At 43.8% G+C, this 14,115-nt stretch overlaps 1 protein-coding gene across 1 annotated transcript in view; it reads right to left on the bottom strand.

Moving 5' to 3' along the window:
* Positions 1–13,565, bottom strand: part of HAAO (3-hydroxyanthranilate 3,4-dioxygenase) — a 61,635-nt gene extending 48,070 nt beyond the window's left edge. The window contains exons 1-2 of the mRNA XM_050951943.1: positions 13,469–13,565; positions 9,147–9,225 (exon numbers count right to left, since the gene is read on the bottom strand). Coding sequence (XP_050807900.1) covers positions 9,147–9,225; positions 13,469–13,548 — 159 coding nt within the window. The 5' untranslated portion in view covers positions 13,549–13,565. The remainder of the gene's footprint in view (positions 1–9,146; positions 9,226–13,468) is intronic.
* Between the last annotated feature and the right edge of the window lie 550 nt (positions 13,566–14,115).

Genomic DNA, 14,115 nt, shown 5'->3' with positions numbered 1-14,115 from the left:
CACATCCTTCTCCTGGATCAGGTCCCTCCTGACCACGGAAATTTCAGCCCCTGTATCTCTCAACTCAATGTGTAACGTAGAATTCAGTTTAACGGCATGCATATGCTCACTGCTTGGTTGTGCAGAAGCAAGCTTTACAAATCCTGTGTGGAAAGAGGCTGCAGCCTGGCTCTGAGAAGTAGCAGCTTCATATGTTACTTGCTGCCTGTTTCCATTCGGTAAGGAACACTTTTTCCTCAGGTGCTCAGTGGACTTACAATGATACCTCTTTGGCTCCTCTGCTTGTACAGGAAATTTGGGACAAGTAACAGGGGAACGGGGAAGTGAATGCCCAGCCTCCTTTTTTCCAGGGTTAAAAAGGTGAGTTTGTTTTCGCCCAATCCTGTACCCCTCTGCCAGTGGTTTATGTTTAATTGCAGCTTGTGCTTGCTCATAAGAGTCTGCAAACCCAGCTAATTCACCCACTGTATTTACCTTTTTGTCCCACAAATACTGTTTTACATCATCATGGCACATATTCAGGAATTGTTCCTGAGTAACCAAATCACACATTCCTTCAAAGCTTGTAATGCCTTTCCCCCCTCACCCGCTTATCTACCAAATTTCTCATTTCATTTACATAAGCCACATTACTCAATCCAGATCCCCTCTTAAGACTCCTGAATTTAACCCTGTAGGTTTCAGGTATAATCTGAAACTGTTTCAAAACCAGTTCCTTAAATTTACCATAGTTTGAAGCATCATCAATAGGCATCTTATTGAATATATCCAGAGCTCTGCCAGTCAGTGTGGTCATCTTTTGATCTTCAGGGATTGCATGGAGGGTGCACAGTCTCTCAAAGGTGATGAAATATTCAGTAATATCTCTGGATTCATCATATTGTGGACATAGTTTGATGTGGGGGGTCAGGGCTGGGGTAGGGTTTATGTAGTGAGGGCTCTGGAAGGGGACTCAAGGCAGAGGTAGGGGATTGGGGTATGGGGTGTGGGCTCTGGGAGGGAGTTTGGGGTGGGAAGAGAGTTCTGACCTTGGGCAGGGGGCTGTGGTGTGGGAGGAGGTGCAGGGTACAGGCTCTGGGAGGGAGTTAGGGTGCTGGAGGGGGTTCCAACCTGGGGCAGGGGGTTCAAGGTGTGGGTTCCGGCCGGGCAGTGCTCACCTCAGGCGGCTCCTAGTCAGTGGTGCAGCAGGGCTAAGGCAGGCTCCCTGCATGTCCTGGCTCCGCACTGCTCCTGGAAGCAGCCAGCATGTCTGGCTCCTAGGTGGAGAAGCAGCTAGGCGGCTCTGCATGGTGCATGCTGCCAGCACCTGCAGGCATCACCCCCACAGCTCCCATTGGCAGCAGTTTCCAGCCAATGGGAGCTGCGGAGCTGGTGCTGGGGGCAGGAGCAGCATGCAGAGCTTCCCTGATTGCTCCTGCGCTTAAGGGCCGGACGTACTAGCCGCTTCCAGGGAGCTGCACAGAGCCAGAGCAAGCAGAGAGCCTGCCTTAGCCCAGCTGCGCCGCCAACTGGACTTTTAACGTCCCAGTCAGCAGTACTGACCAGAGCCGCCAGGGTCTTTTCGACTGGGCATTCCGGTTGGAAACCAGACTCCTGGCAACCCTATGCAGAGGGCCAGCTCAAGGCTTGTGTGCCTCTTCAGCCCTATTTTGTGGGTGCATAGAGCTTGTGCTGGCCTTCAGCACAGGGCTGAATTTCACCCTGTTGTGACCAGGAGTAATCATGGAATCTTTCCTGTATTGAATGTTTGATTGCTTGTGAACCTGCTCCCATTCAAGTCAATGGGAAAAAGCCCTTTGAATTATATGGTACAGGGCTCTAATGGAATACCGAGGAACCTTATCTCTGAATTCATTGCTGTGTTGTTAAGAGTTGTTTTGCAAATAGTGGTTTGTGGTGTTGGTGTGGATTTCTTTGGTTTTTTTCCATTTTACCCAATTCAAATATTTCTGCAACTATATTATAACAATGCTTTTCACAGCAAGTTGGGTTTATTCTTTGAAATGGTTTTCAAGAAAAAAATATGAACTTTTCATTCACCTAAAATCATTTGATATTTTGAGGTGCACATGTGGAAGTAATTATCCAGTTCATTACTGTGCTAATTATAGCTTCTGAACTTTATCAAGACAACTGTCATCTGTTTAATGGCTCATTGAGTTACAGCCAGGGGCAGCTCTAGGCACCAGCAAAGCAAGCAGCTGCTTGGGACAGCCTATTTGCAGGGGCGGCAGCTGGCAGGGATCAAGCCTGGGAGCTGAGAACCAACAGGGGGACCTGGGAGCTATAGTTCCTTGGCTAGCTCCCTGCCTATAGAGCCATCCCTGGAGCAGGGAAAGAACTACATTTCCAAGCATTCCCTTGGCCACAATCAACAGGAAAGGGAGGGGGAGGGAGCATGGTAGCTGAAACCTCATGCTGCAGCTTGCTGTGAATGGAGAGCTCACTGCTAGAGCTGGGTGGCATGGCACTGTGAATGGGGAACAAGTGTGCCCAAGGAGTAGAAGGCTTTGGCCCAGATATCCCCTTCAGAAGACATCCCCAGACTGGATTAGGGATACTGGTGTGATCTCACCTTGCAACCCCCAAAGAAGGAATTGGGTGGACCAAATGGACAGTGCCCCTCTCTATCTGAGGCCCAGCAAGGGAGGTATGTGGATCCCACTATAATTTTAATTGAAAAGTAAGGGAGGGGAGGCTCTGGACCTGAGCACCTTTAGATACAGTACCAGACACTTAGGAGGATTTCCACTTCTGAGCCATGAAAGCAGAAATTGACTTTTCCCTTCGAGATTTAGCTAATATTCAGAAAGGGAATCTAGCACCTGCCTTCCAGATTTGAACACCTCAAAATTCAGGAGTGCTCAAGCTCAAGTTGGGCAGCTGTTACTTCATTTCCCCCAAATCAAATATACTGATCCACTGTAACTTGCTGTAGAAAAAGTAGGGTAAAATTGAACAAGAAATGCTTCCCAGTGGTTTTTAGGACTGGAATTGCTATTTTCAACAGCCATTGCCTTTTTTAAAAAAATTTTATTTGTTTAAAAGGAAGACAGCGATATTGAATTAGCAAATTCCCCATAGAAACAAAGAGTGGAACAAAAGAATAATAAAGGTACCTCAACTTTTCCTCATTTATGGAGGACAGTCTTATAATATGCATCCAGATATCCTCCAATCACACAAGCTGAAAATTGTTCCACTTTACTGCAGCTCTGTAACCATATGGGAACCAATCCTGTCTGTGTTCTGTGCACATCCAAAATTCCTGCTGAATGACCTGCCCTGGGAGGAAGTTACCAGTGATCCAGGGCTGGGGCGGAAGGAAGGTGCAGGTAGGTGGGGGGGGAGGAGAGGAGAGCCCAGGACTGCGTTGGCAGGGGATGCGGGTGGAGGGGGAGAGCCAAGAGCTGGGGCAGCATAGGGTGTGTGGAGGGGAGAGCCCAGGGCTGGGATGGCAGGGGGTTGCGGGGGGAGAGCCCAGGGCTGGGGCGGCAGGGGGTTGCGGGGGGAGAGCCCAGGGCTGGGGCGGCAGGGGGTGCGGGTGGGGGGGGGGAAGAGCCTAGGGCTGGGGTGGGGGCAGCCAAATTTTTTTTTGTTTGGGGTGGCAAAAAACCTAGAGCCGGCCCTGATTACAGCCCATGACCCTTCCATTTCAACAGTCATAGGAATAGCTAGTAATAAATATAGGACTATTGTCCTTTGCTGAAACACTGTCATCCATGTGCTGGTAGAATCTCTCCCTACTTTGGGGCAAATACAACCCTTCCTAGACAGCCACAGAAAATCCTTTGGCAGTGTAAGCAGTCTGGTTCTAGTAGGTGGGTGTGGTTGCAGTGAGTGTGTGGACAGAGCATCTATTTTGTGCCTAGCCTTGGAACATAGCATCTGCCTCTTTGTCTGTTTTGAAAGAGAATCTGATGTCCAGTCTCAGTAACATGCAGGAGACAAAGGAAATCAGGCTATTGTGTTTACTGTGTTAGCTTTTCTTTTCATTTTTTATCAATTATATTGTGTCCCCCAAACTGCTATGGGCCCCAGACAGATCCCTGCTTTAAAGAACATATGGTCTAGAACAGGGATCGGCAACCTTTCAGAAGTGCTGTGCCGAGTCTTCATTTATTCACTCTAATTTAAGGTTTCGTGTGCCAGTAATACATTTTAAGAAGGTCTCTTTCTACAAGTCTATAATATATAACTAAACTATTGTTGTATATAAAGTAAATAAGGGTTTTAAAATGTTTAGGAAGCTTCATTTAAAATTAAATTAAAATGCAGAGCCGCCCCAGACCAGTGGCCAGGACCCGGGCAGTGTGAGTGCCACTGAAAATCGGTTTGTGTGCCGCCTCCAGCACCCGTGCCATAGGTTGCCTACCCCTGGTCTAGAATGTACAGGCAAGAGAAGAGACAGAAACAAGGGTAGGCTTGGGTTGTTTAATGTCTTCTAATTTTTATACTCTTATTTAATTTGGGTTACACATCTTCTTCCCCCACCCCTCTGTTTTTTATTTGAGCTCTTTCTTATTTACTATCTGACACTCTCCCATTCCTGTTATTGCAAAACTTCCCTGCTTTCTTATTAATCCTTACCTATTACTTCCCCCCCTCCCAGGGTTATCATGAATTCAGAAGTGGCCTTTTATCTTGACCATATGGCTTTATACTGCAGAAGTGTTGAATACCCAATGTCTCTATTGAGAGCTGCAGGTGCAAAGCATTTCTGAAAAGTAATCAATAACCGCGTGAGAGTGGCAGTTTGGTTTTGGCCTAGTTCCCTTGAGCTTTCTGGAGTATCCAAGACTTACCTCCTCTCCTTAACTCTGCTCCACCCTCATCCATCGCAGTCCAAATGTAGGTGATATCACCAGATATTAAAAAGTCATTAGAGTACAATAAAGAGCAGTACTCTTGATACTGAGTCACTGTTGAGGCGGTGATGGATGCCTTCTGCCACTGCAGTTTTGCCCAGCTGCACAATCTCTCACCTCATGGGGACAAAGGTTTGATTGGCTCTTCAAAAGGAAATAGGTGGCACTTCAGTTCCAAAACCGAGAGGGGCTGAGGCTTTGCAGAGAGCCTACTGCTCTGTGCAGTACCGCTGCATTTTTTGGCTAGACCTTGTTTCACTTGGGGAGACAAGGGAGAGAGCTTGTCATCTTCACTATCTCCTGGGGCCCTAGGCCCAGGAAGCATGGACACAAGTAGTGATATAGAATAAAGCAGGTAGCAGAGATTCAGAATTCCATAGTACTGATTTGTAGATGTAGTCTGAAACCATATTTAATAGGCAGCTGCTGTAAAAGAGATTTGATTGCTTTTTATCTGTGTTGTCATAATGTGTACAGTTAGGGAATTAAAAAATATTTGCTGTTTTTCAAGGAGCTTCATGTTAATTACCATAGGAATCTTTCCAGGTAACTAGTCTCGGAACTTGAAAAGTGCATTCAGTGCAAACAGATGGGATTCAGCATTAAGACTGGAAAGGTTGGAAACAGAGAGCAGTTCATGCATGAAAAGGCTAAACCTCTTACTGCCTTTCTCAGCTTTATTTGTTGTCCTCTTGAATTTCCTGGCAGAAATTAATTAACTCCTGTCATTTCTATTTCAGCAATTTGTAAAAGCCAAGTCCATCATATGCAGCTTGAGAATACAGACAGATGGATATGAAGACAGGAAAGATGGGCTTAGAGTGACAACTAGTGTTCAGTTTTGTTTCTTTCTTTCTTTCCAGCTTCATAACAAAAACAGAAAACAAGAGACAAGGTGGGTGAGGTAGTATCTTTTATTGGACCACCTTCTCTTGGTGAGAGACAAGATTTCGAGCTTACGCAGAGCTCTTCAGGGCAGGGAAACTTAGGGTATGTCTACACTACAAAATTATGTCATCCGAAGTTACATTGACATACAGCCAACTCAGTAATTAAATTGCTTTTGCGTGTCCACACTGCTGCTTATGCTGGCATTACACATCCTCACCAGGAGCACTTGCACCAATTGAACTGTCAGTGCGGGGTACAGTGGGATGACTTCAGAAAGCCAGCAACAGTTGATGTAAGCAATGCAGTGTCTACATTGACACTGCTTCAAACAAAATACATCGACCTAAGCACTGCACCTCTCACAGAGGTGGAGTTATTAAGTCGGCACAGGGCAGGGGTAGGCAACCTATGGCACATGTGCCAAAGTCAGCACACAAGCTGATTTTCAGTAGCACTCACAGTGCCCGGGTCCTGGCCACCGGTCTGGGGGGGCTCTGCATTTTAATTTAATTTTAAATGAAGCTTTTTAAACATTTTAAAACCCTTATTTATTTTACATACAACAATAGTTTAGTTACATATTATAGACTTATAGAAAGAGACCTAAAAATGCTAAAATGTATGAAACCTTAAATTAGAGTGAATAAAGGAAAACTCAGCACATCACTTCTGAAAGGCTGCCGACCCCTGGTGTAGAGTGAATTACATTGTCGGGAGCAACATTTTAGTGTAGATGCTTTAAGAGGTAGGTTGATGCAAGGCAGCTTACATCAACCTAACTCTGTGGTGTAAACCAGGGCTCAGAGTGTCACAGCTAAATACAAGGTGAACAAAGTGTTTAGCATAAGTAGATAACACATATTTCCAGGGACCATTCAAGTAAAGTGGACCATTAACACCCCTCTAGTCATAGGGGGAAATGCAAGGGAGGGAGAGGGTTATTAGTGGGTTATAGATTGTTGTAATAAGCCAAAAATCCAGTGTCTCTGTTCTGTCCATGACTTTTAGTGTCTAGCAAAGTTATTAATTTAAGCTCAGGGTCATTTTTCGTGCGGGTTTCCTTTGAGGATGAGGACTGATAGGTCAGATATGGAGTGATCACTTCGTGAAAAGTGTTCACCCACAGGTGATGTGGTGGTTTTGTTTTTTATCATTTCCTGTGTGAGTTCATTCAAGAGCATAGCGATTGTCTGCTTTTACCCACATAGCTGTTATTTGGGTGTTAGTGCGCGAGATGAGTTACACCACATGTTGTGATAGGCATGTGCAGGACCCATGGATCTTGAAAGGTGTGTTGTGGGTGGTGTTGATCACAGGACCCATGGATCTTGAAAGGTGTGTTGTGGGTGGTGTTGATCACTGTAGTAGTGGAGACATGTCTGCAGGTTTTGCATTTGTTGTTCTGGCATGGTCTGGTGCCGCTTTGAGTTGGTGTGTCCTGGTCTATGGGGAGCTTGCTTCTCACAGTGAGCTTGGGGAGGTTGGGTGGTTGTTTGAAGGCCAGAAGAGGGGGTTCAAGAAAGATTTCTTTCAGGATGGGGTCCCCATTGAGTACAGGTTATAGTTGTTGGATGATACCTCGTATGGGTTCCAGTGTGGGGTGGTAGGTGACAACAAGGGGTATGAATTTCCACCACAGCTTCAACAACCACCATCTGTCCATTAAACTTTTTGGAACACTCCCACACTAGCATCAACTTCCTGGACACCAGGATCAACTTCAACAACGGAATGCTACAGACAACTATATACAAGAAACAAATGGATCACCACACCTACCTTCATAGATCCAGTAACCCCTCCAAACACACCCAGAAATCTGTTATCTAAAGCTAGCACTCAGATACCACAGAATATGCTCTGAGGAGGAAGTCCAGGATATAGACCTGAACACACATCACTAAACAAAGACACTCCACAAGAGAAGTAGATTACATCATGGAATGGGTTACCCAAATACCCCAAGATAACCTGCTTCAGTACAGAAATATCCCACCTCTTCTCACTGCACACCCCTAGTTTTCACCTGTTTGGGTGGTCTGCGATCATTAGTTTTAATTTTGCAACCCCATGACCAGGGATGCTGGAACAATTTGTATAGTAGGGGTACCAACAGTCATTGAACCAAACTGTAAACACTGTATATGATGGAAATCACTTCAAGCCAGGGGGTGTGGTAGCAACCCTAGTTCCAGTGCTTATGTCCACCACAATGGCTCCAGTGCTTTGCCAAACCTTAACTCCTTTAGCTTCACCCAACCCTATCAATAATACGTAATAATAATGTAGTATTACATCAGAATAGTGATTGGAGGTTCCTTCAAATGTTTTGTAACCTGACATCTTATAGTTGCGATTATCTCTTTCACTAGGATCTTATTTCTTATAGACAAAAATGCACTCAGTTTCCCAAGCAGTATTTGTTTATAAATATATAACAGCTGCTTTTCACCTCAGGTACAATTAAGCTATATTACTATTACAATATAAAATCACCTAAGATATGATTATATTAATTGTTTCCATAGCAAGTATATAAATTCCCAGAGTCTTTAAAAAAATGCTACACCTAATTCTGTACTGCCTTGAAGTCATTCAGGCTGTCATTTTCAATGTTTCATTACACTACGGGAACTAGGTGGTCAAATTCCATTGAAATGTAATGGAAGTTCTGTATCTAGCTCATTTGTGTGTAGTTGAAAATCCCAGGCTTACAACCGTGTAAATTTGGGTGTAAGATGTTGCCATTTTGATTTGATTTGGTCTCTTTGCACTCCACACATGGGCAAATGGCTACTCAAGGTGCAAAGGATGCTTTCTGTCAGTAGAAGGCAGAACCCAATTACATAGATACCAGAGTTGTGTGAAGGATGGAAATTCCATTTCATGAAAGATTTCCAGATGTTGATTTTTTTTCCCCATTCTGAATCGGAATACAAACCAAAAATTTTAAATTCTCCACAAAGGAAAATTGAGGGGCAAATTCCATTTAGGTTGATCAAAATGTTTCATTTTGATTTTGATATTTTTAAAAGTGTTAATATATTATATTATATTATAATATATAACACAAAATTCAAAACAAAACATAATTTAAAACATGAAAGACCAAAAAGTTTCATTCTGAAAATATTGCAATGGGACATTCTGACATTGTTAGAACTTTTTTTCCATTCTTTTTCTAAACGAAATTCTGATGAAATGGACCCAATTTCATAAAGTATTTTGATGGAACTGCTTGTTCTGTCAATTTTCTCTGCCGACATCTGATCAGTTTAATAGAATTAAGCAGGACGTTACCAATTTGCAGGTGTCACTTATACAGTAGTTAAATTTCTTAATATTAGAGATCTATAAAAGCAGTAAAACAAATGTCCTATATGTTACCTCTTCTCCTTCTTCAATATGATAATCCTTCCTTTGGTTTGGTCCTCCAACAAACATCACATTCAGCTTCTGACAGTGCCTGGAAAAAATAGTTAAAGAGATCAGCAAGAATATTTTGCATTTCTATATTTCATCTGAGGATTTAGTTATTGGCTGTAAACTACTTCTAATTTATTAAATAGTTTAGGCAATAGGGCCCAGTGAATAGGCCCTCAAGAGACCTGGGTTTTGTGACACACTTGGAGATCTAAAGATGAAAAGTGCTTTCTGAGAGCTAAGTATTATTATCATTGGAATATCATCTGATAAGACTAGACGTTTGTAAGTAAAATGTAATGCTTCACAGCTAGTAAAGTTACTGAAAGCTATTGATGTTAAGAATGTTGGGCCTGAATCCTCTCTCACTTACACCACTCCTACAATGGTGTCACAGGAATGAGTTCACCAAAGTTGCCCCTGATTTTAAAGTGGAGGAAGCGAGAGGAGAATCAGGCTCTCTGTCTAATTCTGCCATACTTGTGAATTCTGATGAGCACTTTTCCTCTCAGTTCTACTACTCCGAATGCCAAAATTAGCCTTCAGGCAGCTCACGTCAGGCCAGACTGTACCTCCAAGTTCCATGTGCAGAAGGGACCCCCTGTGTGTGGATCTCACCCTTCCCTCAGGTCAGCAGTCAGAGGTATTACCTTTCCCAGATAGTATCTTACACAACAGAGACCCCTATTGAAGGGGATGCTGGGAAATCCTTGGTAGTCCAGTAGCAATGGAGCAACACTACCATGGAATTCAACTCCGGGATGAGAGCAGGGGGATGCAGAGCTAACAGAAATAGAGAAGCAATATCTTCACACTGAATCTGGGCCTCAGTGCTTAATGTGTTGTAACAATGCCTATACACTTGGCCATCTTCAACAGAGTCATGCTGGGAGAGTTTCTGAGATGTTGAACATGTATGTTTTGTTTTGTAGTTTTGTTTTTGCCACCTTTGTTTTGTTTACTGCAAGGAGCATTTTGGTGATATGAAACATAGGGCCCTAATATACAACAGTGCTAAATAACAATAAACTACCTTTGTTTAAATAAAAGCTACACAAATTAAATGATAAAATTACAATATTCAAATCAACTATTTCCACATCAGGAGGCTGTACACTCTATAATACTCAGCTTATGGCAGCATCACAAAATAAGGATCCAAAATCATAAGCACTTGCATCATGCAGATTTAATGTTCATTTCCAAGGTATTTATTTTTTTTGCACTGGTGAACTTATAGTGACATTGTGCTTGTTGCAGGGCACAAAGGACTGTAGTGGTGACAGAGCTGTAAGTAGTATAGCTGACAACTCGTGAAATATTAAGATTCAAAGCATGGGCTGGGCTATAAAATAAAAGGTGGAAGAATATTGTTAGCATGTGAGAGCATCATGACTGAATTCTGAGGGTTGTTAATCTTTATAGAAATCAAGGTACAGTCAAACTTCGCAATAACATGCCCCGCCATAACGCGAAATCACATATAATGCGATCATAAGTTGGCTCCCCATTAAGGCCTAATACGAGTGGTCCCCAAAGCCATGGCGCCCGTTGGGACATTGATGTGCCCCTGCCTAGTGTCCAGCAGGAGAGAGAAGCCATGGCTCCGTGCCTGCTGGGGACAGAGAACTCTGAGGCTGCGGGCACCGATGCTCTCTGTCCCCGGCAGGCGCAGGGCCGCAGCTTCTCTCTGGCTTCAAGAGAAGCCGTGGCCCCGCACCTGCCAGGGACAGAGAGCACAGGCGCCCGCAGCCTCGGAGTTCTCTGTCCCCGGCAGATGTGGGGCCGCAGCTTCTCTCCCCTGCTGGGCACTAGGCAGCGCACATCAATACACCACATTGGGGACCACTGATTTAAACTGACTGGCTTGAAACCCCGCTATACCGTGACCCCACATTTATCACGATGAAATTTTTTGGACCCCAAACATCGTGTTATAGTGAGGTTTCACTGTGTTTCATTTCATTGCAAAGCACCATTGATTTAAAGGGCACGGAGGAGCTAGTCTTGTCCTTAAATTCCACCTACATTTCTGCAAAGCCACCTAAGTCCAGATGCCACTGAGCTGGTTAAGCCCTGGTGGCATTTAGCCTATTTCAACTGCAGAGCCTGATCAGGTAGGCATATTTGCATTCCTGTGCACTCCAGCAGATCAAATCAAAAGTACAGCTGGAGCAACCCTTATATTTAAATGGTCAGAGCCTGGCACAGGATGTATAAGATGCAGGTTCAAATTCCTTCACTGCCTAATTTGGATCAGGGAGTTGAACCCAATACTCGCACTTTTTAGAAGAGGGACCTAATCCCTGGGCTATAAGTTAGCGTTGGGTGGGCATGGGCAGTGCGTAATTGAGGCTGGGGGAGGCTAAGCCTCTCCAAATCTTACACCAAAGGGTGAGGGGCAGTGGCGGATTTGTGGGCCCCTGGGAAAAATCTCTCCCCACCATGAACTCAGGTAATACCCCTGGGGCCAAGGAGGGGGCACAGAGCTTTTCTAGTCTTAGGGCTGCAGTGGAGGTGGGGAAGGAGTGAGCAGGGGACAGCGCCTCAGGGGAGAAGAGGTGGGGTAGGGGCAGAATGGGGGTAGGTAGCCAGGACTGAGAGCTTGACCCTGGCTGGGTCTCAACCCCCCTGCAATCCGGTGGCCCCAACCAAGTTCTCAGACCCACCCACCCCATACCAGCCAGGGCCACGGGTGGGGGGGCTGAGAGCAGCGAACAGGGGCATGGCCTTGGCCAGAAGAGGCAGGTCAGGGGGCTAGACAGAGCCTCCACAAGAGGAAGCTTCATCCACCACGCAGCAAAGTACGGTAAAGCAGCTCTCCGGGGGGTGGGGCTGGCTGTGCGCTCCAGTTGATCAAATCAAGTTCAATATAACACGATTTCACCTACAACACAGTAAGATTTTTTTGGCTCCTGAGGACAGTATTATATTAAGATAGAGGTGTATTCAAAATACTTCAACACAGCCCAGCTGCTATCGTTAAGCTTAGAAGTGAAGACACCTTGCAAAAGTATAGCAGAATTCATTCTGAAATATTTAAACTAAGAAATCACAAACAGAAGACACTTTGTGCTCTTTCATTCAATGAGATCTACTCAGGCCTAGCATTTTGTCTTTCTTTCTGTCTACAATAGAACATAGTATGGTACTTTTAATAGATGGGGGAACGTGCATAGCGATCCTTAGTGAAATCTGTACAGAAATTTGGAATAGTTATTCAGAAAAGCAAGCATTTACACACAGTCATGAAAAGCATTAACATTCCTTAACTGTCAGAACTGGCTATTCAACTTTCAATTACAGGGAATCCTTTGGGGTTAGGAAAAAAAAGTGGTTCCTGGAAGTTTTGTTCTTTTACAATTTCCTTTTGATTAAAACATATCACAGAAAATAAAAGGAACATAATATAATGTGAAAACTGAATTATAATATAAAAATATCATGAAGAGGGTTAGGAAATAGAAACTCTTCTCAAGGAAGCCCTTTTTTTCTTATTCATGTACTGTAGGTTTTGAAGAAAACACATTATGCCTTATTCCACTGACAAAAGAAATTACTGTGATTGGAAGAAGGTGCCAAATTCTGGACCCTGGCACAGCCACACTGCAAGCGTCCACACTGGTGCTTTTGTCAGTGAAACTTATGTCGCTCCGAGAGGTGTTTTTTCACACTCCTGAGTGACAAATTATACTGACAAAAGTGCTAGCGTAGACACAGATAGGAAACTGAATAGGCCAGAGCAGCTTGCAAAGCCTCCAGCTATGGTAATCATCCCTCTTCTTCCCTGCCCTCTTCTCTCATGGATTACTCCTTCTGCTATTCTTTGATTGTAATAATGGAGTCTTCCCTCCCTTCTGGAGCTGGAGTGGCCCCTCTCATATGGCTGGGATGGCTTTCACCACCAAGTCTGGAAACACAAAGTATGGGGGAAAGTAGTGGCAATTTGTTAGGATCACACTCATGAATTATGAAATTACCGCATGAGATTTTTCCCTCTCATAAAGCCTAACCCAAAGCCCATTGAAGTCAGTAGAAAGACTGCTGTAGAATTCAATGAATTTTGGGTCAGGGCCATAGATTGCAGCATGCTTAACACAGCAGTCCATCTATTTTAAATCACTGAACAGTTTTCAAACGCTTTGTCTTTCAAAAAGAGTCTGTGGCCAGACTTGAAGAACAATTTTATCCATACTTATTAATTTTTGCCATTTGCATGAAATTTACAGCAGTTTCCTTTTATCCCTGAGAATTTGAAAGGTAAAACGAGATCTTCATTTACTTACATAAGCTTATTGCACACTGGGGGCAAAAAAGCAGCTTTGTTTTCTTCTATCCATTTTCTTACATTTACAAGCAGCTCCATGGTTCACTGGTATGAGACTTTTGAGGAAGCTAATGAGTTAGCACAGACGTATGCAGCATGCACTCTCGGTATGTTACTCCCACCACAAAGCTCTGGTGATTGGTTGATAAGATAGAGTTCTTCAGGCTTGGGTGACAAAGGGAACTACTTCGTTCGATCAGCCAAAGGTTATTTTGTAGAGCAAACAATATTCTAATAGCTTAGCCAATAATCAACTCATACATTTCAAAGACATCTAGATCTTTGCTTAGCTCTATTTAAATATATAAATTGTGTATATGTATGTTTTAGCAGGGCTAGAAAGAAGACAATCATTCAATTTTTATTCATTGTATTGTTGAAAGTACAGGTTAAATGCCAGTAAATAGCATTATCATGAAAACAATATACTAACTAGTTGATTGTTTAGAATACAGTCAGACAGAAGAAAGGCAGAAGGAGGGCTGCATAAAGATATATATCTATGGAAACAAAGTTCCTCCTCTGCCCTGGTGAGGCCTGCACTTATTGGCAGATTTGCTCACCTCCGAGATACACAGCAGCCTTCAGTTTGGCCACTTTTATGGC

This window comes from Gopherus flavomarginatus, chromosome 4, assembly GCF_025201925.1.
Source record: "Gopherus flavomarginatus isolate rGopFla2 chromosome 4, rGopFla2.mat.asm, whole genome shotgun sequence".
Classification (NCBI taxonomy): Eukaryota; Metazoa; Chordata; order Testudines; family Testudinidae; genus Gopherus; species Gopherus flavomarginatus.
This window is presented reverse-complemented; position numbering and strand designations above follow the sequence as displayed.